The sequence below is a fragment of the Ochotona curzoniae genome, unplaced genomic scaffold (assembly GCF_017591425.1).
Source record: "Ochotona curzoniae isolate NIBS_2020 unplaced genomic scaffold, NIBS_Ocur_1.0 scaffold_2453, whole genome shotgun sequence".
Classification (NCBI taxonomy): Eukaryota; Metazoa; Chordata; class Mammalia; order Lagomorpha; family Ochotonidae; genus Ochotona; species Ochotona curzoniae.
This window is the reverse complement of record NW_024467094.1, coordinates 548,368-569,701: the sequence shown is the minus strand read 5'-3', so window position 1 is coordinate 569,701 and position 21,334 is coordinate 548,368. Positions and strand designations below refer to the sequence as shown.

The 21,334-nt window shown below is 52.5% G+C and overlaps 1 protein-coding gene across 4 annotated transcripts; it reads left to right on the top strand.

The window, feature by feature from the left end:
• The first annotated feature begins 1,103 nt into the window (after positions 1-1,103).
• ALDH3A2 (aldehyde dehydrogenase 3 family member A2) lies at positions 1,104-20,564 on the top strand. 4 transcript variants are annotated; one of them, XM_041000895.1, is made up of 12 exons: positions 1,104-1,184; positions 1,327-1,488; positions 2,936-3,167; positions 4,203-4,288; positions 5,199-5,407; positions 7,129-7,246; positions 8,782-8,923; positions 10,271-10,437; positions 11,706-11,805; positions 16,968-17,203; positions 18,072-18,144; positions 20,072-20,564. In XM_041000895.1, the coding sequence occupies exons 2-11, from the start codon at positions 1,336-1,338 to the stop codon at positions 18,141-18,143; spliced, it is 1,515 nt and encodes a 504-aa protein (XP_040856829.1). In that variant the 5' UTR covers positions 1,104-1,184; positions 1,327-1,335; the 3' UTR covers position 18,144; positions 20,072-20,564. The 4 variants fall into 4 exon arrangements, with proteins under 4 accessions (XP_040856829.1, XP_040856828.1, XP_040856830.1 ...); XM_041000894.1 differs by having other exon boundaries at positions 18,023-18,144; XM_041000896.1 differs by lacking the exon at positions 18,072-18,144.
• Positions 20,565-21,334: the final 770 nt, after the last annotated feature.

The window sequence follows — 21,334 nt, the reverse complement described above, 5'->3', positions numbered from 1 at the left end:
AGGGCTGTGGCGTAAGGGAAAGCCGATGGACTCATTAGCTGGCTATTCTGAAGAGCAGATTGGCGGGTGACTCCAAGGACCCCAGCCCTAGCATACCACAGACAGGATGGCCCTTTTCCTTCCTTCCTTCCTTCCTTCCTCCCTTCCTCCCTCCCTCCCTCCCTTCCTTCCTTCCTTCCTTCCTTCCTTCCTTCCTTCCTTCCTTCCTTCCTTCCTTCCTTCCTTTCTCTCTCTTTTTCCCTCCCTCCCTTTCTTTCTTCTTCTTTTTCACATGTATTTATTTTTACTGGAAAGGCAGATACAGAGAGGAGGAGAGACAGAGAGGAAGATCTCCTGTCCGATGATTCACTTTCCAAGTGACCACAACGGCCGGTGCTGAGCCAATCCGAAACCAAGAGCCAAGAGTGCCAAGGTTGATCCGGCCGGTTGGAGAGTCTAGGAGATGCGGGGAGGGGTGGGGCTCCCTTGGGGAGCTCCTACAAAGGGTAGCAGAAAATGGGAAGAGGGGCCAGCAGGTGACACGCAGCCAGAGGGTTCTTTGAGGAAGGGTTAGGGGAAGATAATGCATGTATAATGAGGAACTTCAAAAAGGCTCGTGGAAAATGGAACCGAAAGATAAGCCTCGCACGCACTTTCTCCATTAACTCTATTCTGCCGCAGACGACCCACCTCGTCTGTGCTCTGCCCCCGGGGGGGGGGAGGCTACTCTCCTCGGAGGTTCAGGGGTTCGGTTCCCCGCGCCGCACGGTCACAGGCAGCGGATCCCCTCGGAGAAAGGCCGGCCACATCTGAGGAAGCCACGGCACGGAAGAAGGGGAGACCTCTCCGCAAGGCGCTTCCGGCCTCATTGCCCGCCGCGCCCCAGTTCACTGCTTCGGGGGGAGCTCCCCAAGCTTCTGGGGCGTACCCGGGGCCCGGGGCCCCCCGATTTCGGTCCTCCAGCCCCGCACAGCCGCAACCCCCGAGCCGCGCGCCGTCCGCAGCGGCCTGAGCGCGCCCCTCACGGAGCCCGGGCGGTGGGCGGTGTCCCGGATCCGGCGGTCACGTGGGACGCCGGGGCCAATAGGCGCGCGTCTCGGGGTCGAGTCCCGCCCCGCCGTGCCCGGGGTTGGGGGACGGACAGTTGGCCTTAGCCGGGGTTGAAGTCCTGGCGGAGCGGGCGACTGACTCCCGGAGTGCTGCAAGTGGGTGGCGGGTCGGGGTCGGCGCAGGGGGAAGGCGCCCAGGGCGGAGGAGGGTGGTCGGCTGCGCGCCCGGGACCCTCGGCCCGCCACGCCCCCCGCCCTGGCCGCGCTCCCTGCGGGACCTTGTGGTCTTTCTCCTCAGGGCCAGGCCATGGAGCGTGAAGTCCAGCGGGTTCGCCAGGCGTTCCGGTCCGGCCGATCGCGGCCCCTGCGGTTCCGGCTGCAGCAGCTGGAAGCCCTGCGGAAGATGGTGCAGGAGCGCGAGAAGGACATCCTGGCAGCCATCGCCGCCGACCTGTGCAAGGTGCGCGCGGCCGGAGGAGGGGGACCAGGGGCTGCGTCGAGGGACCGCCTTCTGTCGGAGCTCTTGGTTTTCTTTTTTCTCCTCCTTTGTGATTACGCAATCCGGGAGAGGGGAGTGTCCCCGACAGCAACATCGATGAAGTAAAAGTGTCGGGGGAACTTTCCTCCAAACCTTGCTTAGTTAGCTAGCTCCTTAGGTGTGCTTGCTTGGATGGCTTGATCCATTTCTATTTTCCTGTTGCATTCATGTTCACTTGCTTATGCTTTCTAGGGCCCCTGCGTGTTCTAGGTATTATCGCCGGGGCTATTTCTTGTCTTTCAACTTTTTTAGGACATCTTTTGCAGAAGAGGCTTTTTGGTGGTGGTGGTGGGAGGGGGGAGATATGAATGTTGCATTCTCGTTTCCCCTTCATGACTCTGTGTGTAATTACATCGTGCTCCTCAAACTCTGGGGATCTTGTTAAAAATGGGAATTGGGGCTCAGCAGGTCCGGGGCGTGTGTAAGATGAGACCCAGGTGAGGCTGTGCTGTCTCCCACGGACCCATGCTTTGGGTAGCAAGGTCTGAAGTTGTGCTCAGGATTGTCTAAGGCACCCAGCGGACGCTGCACCAGGCCCAAGCTGGGATCCCAGAACTCAGTCTGTGTCTCCCAGTGTTTGGGTGGCAGGGACCCACTTACCCAAGCCTTCACCTGCCCCTGCTGGGTGCTCTGCAGGAGCAGGGAGGGAGCTGGGAAGAGACGCCGGCATCCCAAGGAGCATGCCAACCACTGTGCCAGGAACACCTACTTGTGCCCTGTATTTTCCACTGGTGCTGCTCTCACCTTGTTTTTGCTTCACGCCAGGTGTGGCAAGGCCTTGCTCTAGTTTTGTGAGTCTCCCTCCAAGAAGATATTTCTAGGAGTGGTAACCCTGGCGATTGTGACAGTGCTGTGGTGGTAAATCAACAAGGTGGCGTAATTAAGAGTCCAGGAAGTCTGAATGATTTGTTTGCCAGCATCAAACAAGTAACATGTTGTATCTATAGAATTACTAAAGATGTGGTTAAGGGCCCTGCCTTGGAGGGTTTTAAACTTGACCGGGAACCAGAACATCCACAGACAACACGTGAATATAGTTAGAAAGCAATTTACCGAGGGTAAATAGTAAGCTACAGGTCAAGAGACTGATTGCTGTGGGCTCAGAAGTGTGACTCAGACAAGTCACCATTAATCAGGGAGTTCTTCCTGAAAGAGGTGGCACTTAGGCTTGAGTTAGAAGGCGGGACTCAATGGAGAAGCATTTGGAGGCATTGCATACCTTTCGGATTAGCATGCGCTTGTTGAGGGTTTGGAGTCTGGAGCGCAGACCAGCTGTCACGGCAGGGGCACCCGGCCTGGGGTTTTTGACATTCGGGGCTAAGTGTATCCTCCTCCTTGTGTAAGGTTAACCGGGCTTCTCTTACCACAGAGCGAATTCAATGCCTACAGTCAGGAAGTCATTACCATCCTTGGGGAGATCGATTTTATGCTGAGTAATCTTCCCGGATGGGTCACTGCCCAACCCGTGAAGAGAAACCTGTTCACCATGCTGGATGAGGCCTACATTCAGGCAGAGCCCCTGGGGGTCGTGCTGATCATCGGCGCCTGGAACTACCCATTCGTGCTCACCGTGCAGCCGCTGATAGGAGCCATCGCCGCAGGTCTGTGCCGCTGGCTGCTGCGTGCCTCTTGAGAAGGGACTCATCTTTCACAGCGTGTGTAGGTTAGAGCAGCTTTGGTTTACAGCAGCGGTATGCTGAGAATTCACATGTGTGTGTGTGTTTGAAATGAGCTGCTGAGATTTCAAGTGATTATTTTTTAATGTCAGTTTTCATGTGTGAATGGCAGAGCAGCAGAAAGAGAGAGAGATATCTTCTGGTCCCTGCTTCTCTCCCCAGATGCCCTCCATAGCCAGTGCTTGGCCAGGCTAAGGCAGGAGCCTGGAATTCCATCTAGAACTCCCGTGGCAGTGTTAGGGGCCCAAGCACTTGAACTATCATCTGCTACCTCCCAAGGTGTACATGAGCAGGAAGATGGACCATTAGTGAAGGTTCTGGGACCAGAACCATACCTGAAATGGGATGCAAGCATCCGCAGTGGAGGGTCACCCATTGGGACATGGCACCCACCAGAGCATGACTGTGCCTCGTCGCCGCCTGGGTAGCGAATGAAGCTATAAAGGTGCAAAGCCTTCGGAGGCCACAGGCCCAGGAGTTTGGAGTCAGGCGTACCTTGGTGATGTGTGGCTGGCTCTGGTCCTAGGCAAACCATGTGATTCTGCTTACCAGTTTCTGCATTCAGGTAAAGACTATGAGAGTAGTTCTACTAGCTTGTGGGTAGAGCAAGGGCCAGAAATGGAGTTCTCATTTTATCAGGATCCTGATCAGCAGCCTGTGTTGATGTAGTCTGTTTGCCCAACAATTTCAGGGTAGGAGGGAAAATCAAGGACTTGAAGGAGAAAACTTCCAGAAAGCTGGAAGAGGTAGGACAGGCTGCTGGAGCCTGTTGCCAGTGACCCTAATTAGAAGCACAGTGTTCACGTTTGAGGACAAAGTGAAAAGGAAGAGGAAGATGATGCTGATTGTGAGGAAGAGCAGAAGCAATTGGAACATCCTGCCTGAATCGCCTGCGTGAACACCATTTTGGTAACTATTAAAGTTATTCAAGTGTCGGTCTCTGCTTTGTACTTTGTGTAGGGAATGCTGTGATTGTCAAGCCCTCTGAACTTAGTGAGAATACAGCCAAGCTCTTGGCCAAGCTCCTCCCTCAGTATTTAGACCAGGTAAGAAGGTCTTGTTCCGTCTGGAGCATGTTTGTTTATGGTGGAAAGCACACATTGAATTTTCCTGCTAATGCGTGTGACTGTTGGCCAGGCATCTGCTGTTTCATTGGGTTCCCAGCAACCAGCTTAATATAAGAAACCAAGTTCTAAAATACCCTATGGAATAACCTTGCTATTCTGGTTCCACAATATATGTAGGCCCCTGGCTTCACTGGCACTGCCGCTGTTTATAGCTCTCTTGCCATTTGACATTTTGTTGTCTTCATCCATATTTACATAGGGTTTAGGTGTATTCATTTAGTGGGTTTGTCAAGTGAGAGGCTGGTAGTGTGCTGGGTGCCAACTGTCTCTTTTATCCTAACAATATAGTTCTGTGGGATTCTGTAAGAATACTTCTGCTTTAAAAAAGAGGCGGTGGGGTGGGGGGGGCATGTTTGTGGCATGAAAACCAAGAAAGAATGTGGCCTCCTGAGAGAGCGCACATGGCCGTCGGGTAAGGTGTCCGGCTAATTGTGTTCCAGTAGCTGTGGTTATCCTGCCCAGGAGGATGACGTAGAAGCCAGCGAGAGGTCAGGGGTTGTGCAAGGAACCCCTGGGAATCAGAAGACGGAGGGCTTGGCTGTGCCGCTGCCCTTTGCCTGGCATTGAGACCGCCAGTAGTACAGCTCAGGCGGGTGATCCCTGTGTCTGTGAGCATCCTGGGGAGGATGAGCCACTCACAGCCGTGGCAGTTCCATCCAGGCTGGTGGGCTCCGGTGCCAGCAGCTCTGGCATCCGCTTGTGCCTGGTCAGCCCTCCCACCCTTCACGGGGCTTGACATTCTGCTGGGTTGACCCAGTCCTCCGTGTTTATGTTGGAGAAGCCGCTGGTGTTGACTTGGTCATGAGGCGTTTATGTGTCTCTCTCCCAGGATCTGTACACCGTCATCAACGGCGGTGTGCAGGAGACCACGGAGCTTCTGAAGCAGCGCTTCGACCACATCCTCTATACGGGCAATGCTGCCGTCGGGAAGATTGTCATGGAAGCTGCCGCCAAGCACCTCACCCCGGTGACTCTTGAACTGGGAGGGAAAAGTCCATGTTACGTTGACAGAGACTGTGACCTGGACACTGTTTGCAGGTGAGGCCTGTTCGCTGGCTTTCTGAGCTTTCCCGGCACTCCGAAGTTTTTCTTTATGGCCTGTGCTCAAATGCCACCAGGACATACCATGAAGTGGTGGCGGCTGCTGTCCTCCAGAGAACAGCACTCCCACAGACAGCCCCTTGGTGAGCCTTAGGTCCCTGCATCACGTGCTTGTCCTCAGGAATAAACTTTCTCTTAGGCCCGGCACAATGGGCTAGTGGCTAATTCCTTGCCTTGCAAGTACCAGGATCCCATGCTGGCTCTGGTTCCTGCCCAGGCTGCTCCACTTCCCATGCAGCTCCCTGCCTGTGGCCTGGGAAAGCAGCAGAGGACGGCCCAAAGCCTTGGGACCCTGTGCCTATGTAGGAGACCCAGAAGAAGCTTCTGGCTCTTGGCTTTAGATTGACTCAGCTCAGGCCGTTGTGGCTACTTGGGGAGTGAACCAGTGGATGGAAGATCTTTTAAGAAGATCTTTAAAAAAAAAAAAGCCCAAAACCCCAATTCTGTTATATAGATGGCAGATGAATCTGGCAAGAAGTGCTGGCAGAAGACCCAGGAAGTAGATAATGCCAAGTATTGTGTGTACCTAATCAAACCTTAAGTTTCCACCTAAAAGGACATCATGGGATCTCTCTCTTTAAGATTTATTTACTTTTATTGCAAGGTCAAATTTACAGAGAGAAGCAGAGAGAGAGAGAAAGATCTTCTATCTGCTGGTTGATTCCCCAAGTGGCTGTAACAACTGGAGCTGAGCTGAGCTGAAGCCAGGAGCTTCTTCCAGGTCTCCCACATGGGTGCAGGATCCCAAGACTTTGGGCCGTCCTCGACTGCTTTTCTAGGCCACAAGCAGGGAGCTGGATGGGAAGTGGAGCAGCTGGGATATGAACTGGCGCCCATATGGGTCCTGGTACATACAAGGCGAGACTTTAGCCAATAGGCTACTGTGATGGGCCCTCACGGGATCTCTTAACCGAGACGCTTTGTTGACAAAAGTAGCATTATTCACCTGTGACTAGCATCTTGAGTCTAGGAACTGGGAAATCAAAGGTTTCAAATTCTTCCTGTTGAGTCAAGTTGAGCCTACACGAAGTTCCAAACACAGGACTGACACTGTACCCCAGGTGGTGCGGCTTTCTCTCCCTGTCAGGGACAAGGCAGCAAAGGTAGGGGAGGGTGTGGGGACTTCGGTCAGGATCCCAGGGTTGGTTTCTTAGGTAGCATGTAAGGGCTTGCACAAGAGACCCTGAATTGGTGAATGCTGAGGTCGTGAGCTTCTGTCTACACAGAAAGGGCTTTCCAAGGTAGAGAAGGACTCAGAGCAGAGTGGTTTGGTTGGGGAGGGGGTACTGGTGGTCATCCCGTTTACCCCTGAGCGTTGTGCCAGCAGGACTCAAAGAATACACCAGCTCCTGTCATCCAGCTGTTGGATGGAGCGGGAGATGGAAGGGGCTGCTGGCATGCCGGTTGGCTTTGTCCCTGCAGCAGGCTGCCACCTCCACGCATGTCAGAAGCTGCTTCCCCTGAGCTGGCGGAAGAACCCCAGTGGGAAAATGAATTCTAAGCTCCAACCGACTGACGAGGGGATGTTTCCATTTTCTTTTCCAATAGTGAAGTAAACACATGAGGGCATTTTAGTTGCAAGCCGTGTAGACAATGCACAAGTGCTGAACGAGTGAACGGTTCAAGCAGGTTTGGGCGCTGTTGTTTTTTCCCTTCAGACGTATAACCTGGGGGAAGTACATGAACTCTGGCCAGACCTGCATTGCTCCCGACTACGTTCTCTGTGAAGCCCAACTTCAGGACCAAATTGTGCAGAAGATTAAGGAAACTGTGAAGGTTTGTGTTCAGCGCATCTAAGGGTGCATGTCTGTGGGCAGTATCTCCATTTCCTCTTCCAGGAAGATTCCAGTGGCGTCTGCAACTGAATTGATTTCCTGGCTAATTGGAAGTGGTCGGTGCAGCTTTCCTAGGATAGGTGCTAGAAGCAAGATTAGGTTGTTGTTAAGTCCACTTCGCAGTCTAGTTGATTTGTTGTGACCGGTTGTGGCATATGCTTAAAAATTAACTGCGCATCTATGATTTACAAGGGAATATGGCCAGTCTCTTACAAATAAACAGGAACTCAGTCTTTGCCTATAAAGGATGTCAGCTGAGGGCTAGAATAGCCAGAAATTTGAAGGAGTGAGTCGACTAGATATGCCCTTATCATTGACCCTTTATATGTTGTCTATCAGGGTCTTTAAAGATCTACGGGTGAGGAAATCAAGGAAGGCTGCTTGGTAGTGTCCTAAGCTGAGATGGCAATGAAATGTAGAATTGAGATTGGTAGAGAAGAACAAATGAGCAGTGTGAATGAGGTCCATGGTGGGAGGGGGCCACTCAGTCCCCTGGCTAGAAGGTAGTTCTGGAATGATCATTATTCACTCAACAAATCTGAACTGAGCACTTGAAAGAGGACCAAGAATCGCCAAAGTTGTGTGCCGTAGTTTTGTGAGATGGTTCATGATATGTGCCAGGCAGGGTCCTCGGGGTGAGGTGGGGTCCTGATACGGGAGTTGGGTGTTCTGGGTAAGACAGAGTGGATGCAGACCAGGAGGCCACGAAGGGAACTGTGGGGGAGAGAGGGCGCCTGGGTACCCGTGAGGTGGGGCACGCTTGGAATCACTGGAGTAATTTTGTGATTGTTTCCATAGTAAGTGTTGTGTTCTGATTGAGGTTCTTTTCCCATGGTGATTGGCCAAAGCTGTGCTTTGACCCTTTGAAGTGATCTCATAGGTCAACCAGTGCAGAGAAGATAGAAAAGCGAACAGGCCAAAGGTCTGTAGTGGGCAGGTGGCTGACTTTGGGGTTCCTGCTGCCGCTATATGCAGTTAATTGAAGGAAAGACAAAGGTAGTGTGTGAACAAATGAGTGACTTACCCCCTCCCCCAGCCCAGCCCCAACAAAGCCAGGGATAATGAACTGCAGTGGACCCTTGGGAACTTTCTGGAACTATGGGAAATGATCTTGCAGTCTGTGTGTGTGGAGGGGTGGTGTTGAGGGGGAATGGGTGGATTTACTTTCTTGCCCTCGACCTGCCAAAAAGTTTACTCTTATTATCTTTATACAACTGTTAAATCAGTTGTGTGTGTGAGTTGGGGGGTGTTTGGGGGTCACTGTTGAATTTTGCCCCTATTAAAGTAAGTGAAATGTGAGGGAGCATTCAAAAGTCCATGAAAAATTGAGTGTAAAGGTAGGTTTTTTTGGATGCAAAATATTTCAAATATATGCATTTTCTTTCATGATATGCAGTTTCTACAGCTTTTTTTTTTTTGAAAGAGTCCATGCATGGAGACTTTGTGACATATAAATGCTCATATTGTTTTAAATAGGAATTTTACGGAGAAAACATAAAAGAGTCTCCAGATTATGAAAGGATCATCAATCTTCGTCATTTTAAGAGGATACAAAGTTTGCTGGAAGGCCAGAAGATAGCTTTTGGTGGCGAGACGGATGAGGCCACGCGCTACATAGGTAATGGGAATTCACATTGTCCTAGGGAAGCAGGGCAGTCACTAGTTCTCACTGACACTACTTCTGCTAAAAGACCTCACTGGGGCTTCTGGAGAGGGAAAAGTTCATTTCCAAGGACAGTCAGAGGTTACAGCTCAGGAGTAGATGGTCCATCATGCTGTGTCTGCAGAGGCTGTGTGGCAGCAATGGAGCCACAGTCGCACTCCTAGAGCCAAGCCTCTCTCAGGAGCTGCCCTCTGAGGGCACGCACCCAGGGACCAGAAGGTCTCCCACCAGGCCACCTCTCTACTGCCCTGCATCCATCAGCCGTTCACAGGAAGACTTCAGAGTTTAGATACCTGCCTGAGATTTGCCAGAGCAGGGGAGTCATGTGCAACCCCTAACACTACATACCGACGCTAAAGAAGCTTGAATATGCAGTGCCTGGTCACTAACCCGTGCAAACACTGCTTCCTGGTGTACCACCTTTAACAGGCTATTTGCAACTGTGCATATGTGAACGTGTTTTGCTGTATCACCTGAGTGATTTACACAGGTGTTGTTTAATTGCCTCTATTCCCAATCACCCTGAGGCTGAAGTTCTGTGTGCAGTTGTGTCCCATTTACACATGAACAGCACAGTTCCACACCTACCCGTGACCACGCCCGTTCCAGAAATAATGTCCTGACCCGTCCTGCTTGAGCTTACTGTTTGCTCACTACTTGCTCGTCTTCTTTGTGTTCTTAATTTTTGTCGTGCATCTGTATTACCTTGAGTTTTAAATTCACCTTTCTAAAAGCACATGCAAGGTGATGTAAAATCACAGATATGCTTGGTTTGGCAAAGAAGCCAAATCAACTTAGCTTGATAGGATGATCACCAAAAAGCCTAGCTTAAAACAAAAACAAAAGCAAACAACAACAACAAAAAAAACCCATAAAGCTTGAAGGGCTTAAGTCATACAGGAACACGTCTCCTTTTACGGTGAGCCTCCTGGAGGCCCTGCTGGGCTGGGGAGGGTTTGGTGGCGGTGTTAATGTGCTCCACAGAGGCACCTTCTCTGCTGCGTGTGGCACTGAAGACGTTAACGGAACCTTCCGTTTCAGACGGGTGTGGCTGTGTGCAGGATTAAATGACGAGGAGGTACTTAGGTCGCAGCTTTCCCACTCCCCTCAGTCACGTACTTCGGAGACAGTATCTGTGTGGTTTCACCCACCCACTCAGGGCTTTTCTCAGGAGACTTCACCTGAGTGAGAGAGGGTAGAACAAACAGGTGAGGCAGACAAAGAAAGAAGGGAAATGTGGGACGAGCCTCCTGCCCTTTTTAAGCCCTCCACTTGTAGCATTTCGATGTGCTGTGTTTTCAGCTCCCACAGTCCTGACCGATGTCGATCCCAAATCCAAGGTGATGCAGGAGGAGATTTTTGGGCCAGTTCTCCCGATAGTGCCCGTGAAAAATGCCGACGAAGCTATCCATTTCATAAATGAACGTGAGAAGCCCCTGGCCCTCTATATATTTTCTCATAATGACAAGGTAAGCCTGGCAGGGAACAGCTCAGTGCTATAGTGACTGTCCTAAGTCGTGTTCCTTCTTCGCTGTTCAGTAAATGATGAATCTTGTTGGTGCCCTGCCACCGTGCACCAGGGACATGGTGTTTGTAGATGGCTGTCTTGGGTAATGAGGCCCCGGGGTTATCACGGAGGCTGCTCCCCTGTTCCCTGGGGTGAGACCTTAGCAGCAAGACTCACGAACACCTGCTGTAGGACTGAATGGGAGACTAGAGGGCCCAGCATTAGACACTTCTCTCATGTTAACCTGCAGGGCCCTGTTGCGTATGAAGCCGCCCCCTCATTAGGATGGCATTCACAGCCGTTCAGATGGGGCTGCATGGGCCTGCTGCGTGAACAGCAGTGGCATCTGGGATTCCTGCGTTGTGGACTGGCGCACCTCACGGGTCTCGACAGGTTGGGCAGCTCTGCCCCTTCCTCCAAGGGTCAGATACTGAGGTCACTGGGTGACTGCTGCCAAGGGACACTGGCCTCAGAGTGGGCAGGAGCAGGACCAGCCGAAGGGAGTCAGGATGGCTTCTGGAGCTGCAGTGGCATCACACATGGTCCCGACATCTGGAGAAGACCAAACACGTGGCCCTTGGGGAAGCGTGGCTGTTTACAAAGTGATGTGGCACTGGAAGTGACCTTAGAGGGCAGCAGGTGGAAGTCTCCCAGTCAGGTACAACTGGGTGCGAGCACGTCCCATCAGGGCTGCCTCCCCTTTCTGCACTGCTTGCGACCACCAGTGTGGTAGATTGCCTCATAATTTGGAACATATGCATATGCATAATGAGGCATCTCAGGGGTAGAAGCAAATCTAGACACACAGCTGGTTGAATGTTCATGTGTGCAGCCCAAAGGTAGGTTTATGCCGCGTTTTGTGGCGCTCCTGTTTTCACGGAGACCGTCGTGTGAACAGGAGAGCTGTCTCCTGTTACATGGACCTGTTATGTAACTGGGTGTGGACTTTTGCACGTGTGGCGTCATGTCGGTACTCAACAAGTTTTGGATTTCAGACATTCAGATTAGAGATGATCTGATGCGTCTGAGTCAGATATGCTAAATTAGCCACATGGGGTTGTTTATTTGTTTGGCATGATATCCTCCAAACCAAGAACTCTTGCTGGTACCCGAAGCCGGTGGGGTCGGGGAGAGTGGATGGTCCCAGGGCACACTGCCCTCTGTGCGGGCAGCCGTGAGTGCCCGCTTAGACACAGTGCAGTGACCTGGACCCCTTGGTCCCTCCCTTAGCTCATCAAACGGATGATCGATGAGACATCCAGCGGCGGTGTCACAAGCAATGATGTCATCATGCACTTCACGCTCAACTCCTTGCCCTTTGGAGGAGTGGGTGAGTACGGCTTTCCTCAGCTCCTAGAGAATATTCTAGAAGCACCTCCTGCTTACGAGTCAGGCATAGGCTGCTAAGGACGTTCCCGCTGCTTGCTGCTTCTTCTGGGTGCCGTGGGACTGTCCTCTCCCGACAGGGGCCTCGCCTGGCCCTGCATTTGGTTTCCCCTTGTCCCTGCTCTCTGTCTGGCCTCAGTAGCCCCTTGACTGTGCCAGGAATCGGGTCTCAGTTCCCTAAGTAAGCTCTTTGGCTGCTCCCTGTTTCTATTCTTTTGTAAATGAGGCGGTGGAGGATGTGAGAATGCCAGGGACCTGAGAGCAGTCAGTGGGATTTCTACAGACCCTTTGTTTTCCAGGCTAACAATCCTTCAGTGAAAGCAGTCCTACCCCAGGGCCTCTTTGGAGAGGAGACACCTGTCCTTCAGCTCTGCGGGTCGGAGGAAGAGTGTGGGAACCCGGGTCCTGGAAGGGCTGCCCAGGAAGCTCTAAGCTTTCCTGTGGCCCTGGGGACACAGCCTATTCCCCGGGGGATGCGGCCCGCCCACTCCTGAGAGGGGCCCCTTGGTCCTCATCGCTCCTCTGGGACTTGGGTGGTAGGCTTGCCTGCTTGCCTGACAGGGCTATTACAAAACAATGGGTTGTCACAGTTCTCACAGTGAAAACCAGCTTGGACAAGTGCTGCTCCGTGATCCTGCCCCCTTTTAGGGCACTGTAAATCGGCCGCTCTGCGGCACAGAACGGAGCAGTGTGGCAGGACCAGCTTAAGCAGACCTTGACCTGTGCCAGAGCTGGTGAGTGCTCAGGTCCCCTGCTGGGGTGTAAGCCTGTCACCAGCACCTGCAGAATGCCTGACATACAGTAGCGAGCTGGGGGAGAAGCCAGCACCGTGGATCCGGGCTTTCAGTTGGAATGACTTAAGTTGTACAGCCCAAGTTCCTTCCCATCTGCCCTTTTAAAGATTTATTTATTCATTTCATTGAAAAGCAGAGTTATCAGAGAGAAAGAGAGAGAGACATCTACTGGTTCAGACCCCAAATGACCACTAGGGCTGTGCCTGGACCAGGCCTAAGCCAGTAGCCAGAAGCTTCCTCTGGGTTTCCCACAGGGGCTCAGGGGCTCAGGGGCCCAAGGACTGGGGCAACCCTCTGCTGCATCAGCAGGGAGCTGGGCTGGAACTGGAGCAACCGGCATTGCAGGAACAACTGACATTGCAGGCAGAGGTTTAACCCATGATGCCACAATATGTCCCTCACCCCCTTTTTTTTTTTTTTTTTTTGCTTGTTTCGATATTTGCTTATTTGAAAGTCAGAGTCATGAGAGGAAGAGAAAAAGAGAGATCTTCCATCTTCCGTGTGCTGGTTCATCTCCCAGATAGCTGCAACGGCCACGGTCGAGCCAGGTGGAAGCCAGGAGCCAGGAACTTGTTAGCAGGGGCTCAGGTGCTTGGGCCATCCTCTGCTGCCTTCCCAGGCACTTAGCAGGAGGCTGGATTGGGAGTGGAGCAACCTGAACACCACCCCCTGATGCTGGTGTCTCAGGTCACAGCTTCACCCATTTTGCCACAACACCCATCCCTGCAGCCCAAGTTTGCTCCAAAGATTGATGTCCTTTGTTGCTTGGGCTTCCCACAGGGTCCTGGCTCCCCTGGGCTCTGTAGTTGTTGGTGGGATTATCAGTGCCCCCGTATTGTACAGTCAGGGACATGGGGTGCGTCCTTGTCCGCTTAATGTCACTCAACATTGTCCTCTTTATATCAAAGCAAACCTTTCCCCACCCAGTCTTTTTAAAGAAAAACTGTGAAAGACAGAGAAATCCAAAGGATTAAAAAAATTACCTTTACCTGCGGTGTGAAGAAAAAAGCCCTAAGTTGCTCATAGCACCTGGCAGCTGGCGTGTGGCTTCCTGCGTGTGTCTGCCCAGGTGGTGGCTGGACTCCGACAGCGAGTGGCCTGCTGCTTGCCCTGCCCTGCCTGGGTGTCACAGGACAGTACACTGTCCATGGCAGTATGCCCGCTGGGCAGGATTTAGTGAGTGCACACTGTCCCTTCATGGAATGTGGCACATTTGCATGATACATTTTCGGTATAAGATTTCGTGATTTCAATGCTTCTGGTTTTACAAAACATACATAACTTTGTGCAGTGTGCCATTAATTCTCTCCGAAAAGTATCTGAAAAACTAAGTAACTGGGCCCGGCGCGGTGGCGCAAGTGGTTAAGGTCCTCACCTAGCACGCCCGGGATCCCATATGGGCACCGGTTCTAATCCCGGCAGCCCCACTTCCCTTCCAGCTCCCTGCCTGTGGCCTGGGAAAGCAGCAGAGGACGGCCCAAAGCTTTGGGACCCTGCACCCGCGTGGGAGACCCGGAAGAGGCTCCTGGCTTCGGATCGGCATAGTATCGGCCCGTTGCGCTCACTTGGGGAGTGAATCATCGGATGGAAGATCTTCCTCTCTGTCTCTCCTCCTCTCTGTATATCTGCCTTTCCAATAAAAACATAATAAAAATAAATCTTTAAAAAAAAAAAAACTAAGTAACTATGTTAAAAGCAGCTTGCACATGTTCTAACAGTAATAAAAGCTCAGTGGCAAAAAAATAAATAGATCAATAAAACAAAATAAAAAAGAAAAAGTGTGAAGAAGCAGAACACTATAAAAGATGTAAAGATGGGATGACTCCGAGGTGTGAGCGCTGTTCCTATCTTAGTGTATAGCTTAGAGCTTTTTCCCTAGGAATGCCTGTCTTCATGGACTTTCATAAAGAGAGGATTTATGTATTTACTTATATGTGTTGGAGAGGCAGAGTGACACTGAGAGCGGCCAGGATGGGCAGTCAGACGGAATCAGGCATCCTAAGGGACAGTGTCGCCTCTTGCAGCACAGTTCCTGCCCCGTCTTCATGGTTTCTCGTAGAAACTGGCAGGTCCCAGGCAGAGGGCACCGCGTGCTCCCATGCGTCGTGTGTGAGTGTCCACAGGTTGATCTGTGACCAGCTTGCTGGCCAGAGCAGGGCTCTTACTTAGATTCATACTCCTGTAGTTATTACTGTGGTTGAAACATTTTTAGTCCTCCTGTGCATTTTCTATGAATGCCCTTTGATATTTTTGTAATGTTTAGTTCTCCCTAATGATGTGTGACTTTTTACTAGAAGAAAATAAATGCTTGCTGGTGTCTGTAAGGAGCATTTCTCCCCAGATTATAACCTCTCACTTTTCCCTGTGATTTGAAACATATGAAAGTGAGCCCTGGGGCGTGTGTGTTCATGGCTTCTGCTTTGGAAAGCAGCCCGACAATGGCTTCCCTACTATGGCATGGCAATACCCAGCTATGTTTGCCTTCAATGTTTGCCTCTTTCTTTCTTCCTTCTTTCCTTTTTTTTTTTTTTTTAAGATTTATTTTATTTTTACTGGAAAGTCAGATGTACAGAGAGGAAGATCTTCCATCCATTGATTTACTCCCTAAGTGGTTTCAATGGCCAGAGCTGAGCCAATTTGAAGCCAGGAGCCAGGAGCTTCTTCCAAGTCTCCCATTCAGGTTACAGGGTCCCAAGGCTTTGGGCCGTCCTTGACTGCTTTCCCAGGCCACAAGCAGGGAGCTGGAAGGGAAGTGGGGCACTGGGATACGAACTGGTACCCATATGCAATCCTGGCGTATGCAAGGCGAGGACTTTAATGACTAGGCTACCATGCTGGGTCTCCTTCCTTCCTTGCTTCCTTCCTTCCTTCTTTCCATCCATCCATCCATCTTTTATTCCTGCATTCCTTCCTTCATTTTTAAAGATTTATTTTCTTTTTACTGGAAAGAAAGATTTACAGAGAGAAGGAGACAAACAGAAAAAGATCTCTGTCCACTGCTTCACTCCCCAAGTGGCCACAATGGCTGGAGCTGGGCCAATCTAAAGCCAGGAGCTTCTTTTAATTCCCCATGCAGGTTTAAGATCCCAAGGCTTTAGGCCATCCTCTACTGCTTTCCCAGGACACAAGCCGGCTGCTGCATGGAAAGTGTAGCAGCTGCGACAAACACTAGCACTCATATGGGATCCCGGCGCATACCAAGCCATTGAGCCATTGTGCTAGGTCCAAGTTTTACCTTCTCTTTAAACATTTAACCAACAATTTTATTTGGAATTTTGTGGAATGTGAGAGTCTCCCTTTATCTTTTTGTTATTTTTTTTTCTTTTAGTTTTCATCCTTTAAAAAAATTTTTGTTTTATTTGAAAGAGATACACAGGGAGACAGAGATACAGATCTCCCACCTGCTGGCTGACTCCCCGCATGGCTGCCACCAGCGGAGCTGGGCTGGTCTGAAGCCTGGGGTCAGGAACTCCTTCACAGTCTCCCATGTGGTTGCAAAAACCTTGGGACATCCTCTGCTGCTTTCCAAGGCCATTAGCAGGGAGCTGGATTAGGAGTAGAGCATCCGAGATTAGAACCAGCACCCATGTGGGATGCCAGTGCTGAAGGTAAAGAATTGGCCTGCAGTGCCACCCCACCACCTGGCTACTCTACCCCTTTCATCTTTTTATCTTTAAGATTTATTTATTTTGTATTGGAAAGGCATATTTATAGAGAGAAGGAGAGACAGTAAGATCTTTTATCTGCTGGTTCACTCCCCAAGTGGCCACAATGGCTGGAACTGAGCAGATCCGAAGCCAGGAGCCTCTTCCAGGTCTCCCATGTGTGTGCAGGGTCCCAAGGCTTTGGGACATTCTCTGCTGCTTTCCCAGGCCACAGGCAGAGAGCTGGATGGGAAGTGGAGCAGCCAGGACACAAACCGGAGCCCGTACGGGACCACAGCATGTGTACGCCATCGCACTGCCCACCACCACTTTGTCTTTTTCCCCCGAAGAATCAGCCCATCAGTTCACCCCGTGTTGTTTAACCATCCTTAGGCACTGTCTGTACTCAAGAAAACACCTCCTTGCATAGTTCCTTGGTGTTTTTTTTTTTTTTTTTCTGGTTTCATTATCTCCTTTATTTTTCTCTGTGCCAATAGCAGTTTTCATCACAAAGTAGTTTTGTGGCTAGCATTTAGTGTGAGCTTAACCAGAGCGGGGTCATGAGCTTAAATCCCTAACCTTATGAGTCAGGCAGTGGGGAGTCCCCGGGCCGTGAGCTGAGCCCAGTCGCCTGTCTGAAACTTGCACGGTCTTTTTTTTTTTTTTAGGTTACAGCGGGATGGGAGTTTATCACGGAAAACACACTTTCGATACTTTCTCTCATCAGCGATCTTGTTTGTTAAAAAGTTTGAAGGGAGAAGGTGCCAACAGGCTCCGGTACCCTCCCAACAGCCAGTCCAAGGTGGACTGGGCCAAATTCTTCCTGCTCAAACAGTTCAACAAAGGGAAGCTTGGCCTCCTGCTGCTCGCTGTCCTGGGCATCCTGGCTGCTGTGCTGATCAAGGTGAGTGCTCCTTCCAGTCCAGCCCCCAGGTCCAGGCCAGGCCTGGTGGGGACCACGCGTTGTTCTGCTTGCCTGCAGCTCTGCTTCTGTACACGCATTCCATCAGGGCCTTGGGAGCGGGGGTGGGAGGGCGGAACTTTCAGGGTCTGAGACAGGGTCAGCCAGAGTGAGTGGTGATGAAGCAGTGGGGGTCCGGCTGCACCCACAAGCCCCCTCTCCAGCTGCGGCTGCTCCTCCTGCTGCGGGGTGAGTGGGAGCCCCCAAGTGTCAGTGTGCTGACCCCTGGCCCGAGTCTGAAATGCCTGGAGCCTTGGCTCGCAGCTCCTGCGCTGACCAGCCCTCTGCTCCGTGCCATGTGTGGCCTTCCTGTCTGTCCCCTTCCTGTCCCTGTCGAGCATGCTGAGGGACAGAGGAGAGAGATCGCGGTGGTGAACCCTCCTTGGCGAGGGCTGTGTTCTCAGTTTTGGTTCTGCAGAGCTGATGACCACGTGGAATTGGTCAACGTAGTGATGGCTCAGCAAAGGGGTTGCCTCCGCACCCTCACCCTCACCCCCACCTCTACTCCCGAGGGTGGTTTGTGTATCTTTGGGGTGAAGGAGGATAGGAAAGTGACAGAAAGACGAAAGATGGTTGTGTTCTGGGAGTGCTCAGCCAGCCAGCCGGGGACACACGTGGCAGATGCTGACAGCGTCGGTGGGGAATGAGAGACGCGAGAAGGAAGCACTGATTAGACACAGCTCGGTGACACATCAGGGCTCATCTCACGTGTGCTGGGACGGGAGCCGGCAGTTGCATGTGAAATCATTTGGGTTTTCTCAGAAACACCAAGCTGTGCTGAGGAGAAAGGCCCTGTTGGTTTTTCTGGTAGTTCACAGCCTGCGTGGGTCCGGCAAGCAGTGATGGACAGATTTCAAAGGCCAGCTCTGGCTGTGCGAAGTGAGGTAGGAACCCCTTGCTTGCTTTCTCTGTGTGAGACGGGCCGAGTCAGGCCACGCTTCTCTTCCAGGCACCAGCTTGGCCGCAGGAGGAGGGCCAGGGGCTGCTGGAGGGGCATGCTTCTTGGCCCAGAGAGTCGAGCTGCTACAACTCCACCTGCCCACAATTCTAGAAGGACACGACTCAGGGTTGGGGTGTCGCTCGGGGCCAGAGAGACACATGTAGGGGCAGCGGGGCAGCAGGGCAGCGGCCGCCATTTCCCGAGAGGACAGCCCGGCGGGAGCCTCAGTGCTGAACCTGTGCACCCGGCTCCCCGGGGATGTGTGGCCCCTCGGCTCCAGGCTGCAAGCTAGGCACTGAACGCAGGGTTTGGAACCTGGAATAATCTGAAAATCTCTGAGTCGATCTGAGGTGCTTGGTTTTGAAAAAAAGTTAGATTGTGGAATTCATAGCAGGTGGTGCAGTGAATCAAGCCCCGGCCTGCCTTCAGGCCTTACTGCGCTCACATCTTTTACATTATATTATTATTATTTGAAAAATCTGTATGAATGGATCTCACAGTTTTCATGATATAGATTAAGAAGCATGGGGGTTCCACTTTCCTGTGTCCCTCCCTCCTTCCCCAATACACACTTATTTTTTCCCCCAAATGAGCGAGGCTGGAGAACAGCTGGAGGCAGGCTTGGGTCTCTGTCCCGTTAACATTATCCTCCAAGCACGATCTGCCTCTTCTTGCTTAGAATTCCTCAGCCTCGTGCAGAGGGGCTGAGCTGGGCTGAGCTGGGCTGAGCCCCCCAGGTTTACTGTGTGCCTGGGGCACTCCCTCAGGTGCCAGGCCCCTTGGTAGCCCTGCTGAGATCCCTAAAGGGGCCTTCCATCAGGGCTAGCGAAACAACACAGACAAACCCTTAGCTGGGATCAGGAGTGCTTGGCTTTGGTCCTGGCCGTGATACTGACCTTGCCACACGCCCTCGCTTGTCCCAGCTGTTCCCGGCCACAGAGCGAGGGAGTTGGCATCAGCGACTGCCCAGGCCGCCTTCCGCTCCTCCTCGGCCTCATCCCCGCTGGCTGATGCCTCCAGTATGATGCAACCTCTTACTGTCCTTATTTTTTTTTGCTTATTCTGGGGCTCGGGAAAGTTTTATTTTCCTCTCTGCTGGTTCTGGGCACTCTCCTTTGAGCGCTTCAATCCTGTTTCTTGCCTTTTGTTCTAGACAATTCTGAGGAGTACTGCAGGCGTAGCCAGCTTTCTGAAACGGCATTTCCGCACTTGCCAGCTTACCCATTTGGTTGTGTGTCTGGGCTTCATTTGACCTGTGCACCACCCAGTTAGAAAGGATGCAGAGCCAAGTTCACCAGAGCACCATCCCGTGGCGGTTCCACACCACCCGGTTAGAAAGGATGCAGAGCCAAGTTCACCAGAGCACCGTCCCGTGGCGGTTCCACTCTGCAGAACATGCTGCGGTGGGGCGGGTCTGAAAGGCAGAGCCATCACAGGGCTGTCACCCCACTGAAGCTGTGATGGGGAGCACAGCTGTACTTCTTTGGCTTCGGCGGGATGGATCAAGTCCATGCCCACTTCTGACTCAAAACCGCAGGGCCTTTGGCTCCCTTATAAAAGGCTAGGATAATAACTGGCTGTTTTTAACTCCTGTCTACAGCGGTGCCATCTCACCGCTGTCGGACATCACTGCCTGTCTTGTTGCACATGTGGGAGTGTGTATGTTGTGTCTTGTTAGTGTGTGTGTTGATGAAAGGCGTCCCCTCTATCGCACCGCACTTCTTAGGGACCCACGGGCTGTCTGCCTCAGCGTACACAGTCTCCTGGCGGGAGGTGCGGGCAGGTCCCCCTGCTGAGCGCATGACGCACGGCGGGCTGCGGGCAGGCTGCTAACCCCGTGGGGTCACCTGGCTGCCCTCCCCTCCCTGCAGACTGGATACTACTGAAGAGCGGCCCTCGTCCAGCTCCTGGCTGCCTCGCTGAATCATTCTTCTACGAAGAGGTTAATGAACTTGTGATTGGTAAATCCTGCTCACCCCCCCCCCCCACAAAAGCAGAAAATCCTTAAGTGTACCATGATCATTCCGGAAGTCATTGCCATTCTCCATGAATAAAGCTCACCCTTCAGCCAGACCTCAGCGTTCCCCGCGAGCGAGAGATGCAGAGAAGCTGTTCTGGACTGTGCTCACCAGGTCCTGGCGCCTGGGCTGGGGAGGAGCAGCTGTTGGGCTGCATCTGTGCCCTTGGGGATGGACGAGGCCACCAGAACCCCCCTTCCCCGGATCTGCCCCCTCACCACCTGGGGAGACTTCTGGCGCTCGGCACTGCCCGTGCAGGGCCAGCTGTCCTCAACACTCAGAGCTGAGCTGGGGTCTTCCCTGCGTGTGTTGGGGGTGGGTCTCCTCTTACCTGGGGACACCTGAAGGCCTGACCTGAGGCCCTCTGACCCGCTGTCCCGTCCTCTCGTGTTCGCACACCTTCCGTGACAGCCAACCGTGGCCGTCCACAGCTGCTCCTGCAACTGGTACCACTCAGGGCATCTTGTAACTCCTCTGCTTCCTGACGGGCCTGACGGTCACACGCAGGTGTCACCGTCCTCACAGTGATTCCCCCCTGCAGAAAACCGAAGTGGCCTTGAAAGCTGCAGTACCAGAAGTCGTTATACAAAACCTCTGCTCTCCCAGGACCGCCCCCGGCCCACCCTGGACAGTGACTGATTTCTGCAGCACACGGAAGCTGCCTTCATGAGCACTCGGAGAGCTCCCTTTGGCCACACTGCAGGGATTTCTCCCGACGGAAGAGGAGGCCTTGGCAGGGAGGACAGGGCTGTCAGCCTGGCAGGGAGATGCAGTCCCGGGGAGAGAGGGGGGCACTGGGGAGTAAGCCGACTGGCCACCCTGACAGGGCTGGAGGGTGGCAAAGGACCTGGTGAGCGAGCGAAACAGGGGCCCTCTCAGCACCTCGGGCGGAAGGCTGCGCTGGGCCAAGCAGGGAACCCTGGGGACTGAGGGATTGTGGCGCCTCGAATGGACGGCTGGCTCTGTTGAACCCTCGGTCCCGTTAAAGCTGTCGGAAACACGTCCCGTCGCCTTCGCAGTGTGAGGTGCCAGCAACTAACCGCTGCCCTGGCTTAGCTCAACGTTGTCTAAACTATCAGAATAATCAGCCGTTTGAAAAAATCAGTAACAAAATAT

Excerpts from the sequence above, each read along its gene's own strand:
- ALDH3A2 (XM_041000894.1), top strand. The coding sequence starts at position 1,336 with ATGGAGCGTGAAGTCCAGCGGGTTCGCCAGGCGTTCCGGTCCGGCCGA. Across the intron at positions 5,408-7,128 it reads GACCTGGACACTGTTTGCAG|ACGTATAACCTGGGGGAAGT; the intron begins GTGAGGCCTGTT and ends TTTTCCCTTCAG. Across the intron at positions 11,806-16,967 it reads CTTGCCCTTTGGAGGAGTGG|GTTACAGCGGGATGGGAGTT; the intron begins GTGAGTACGGCT and ends TTTTTTTTTTAG.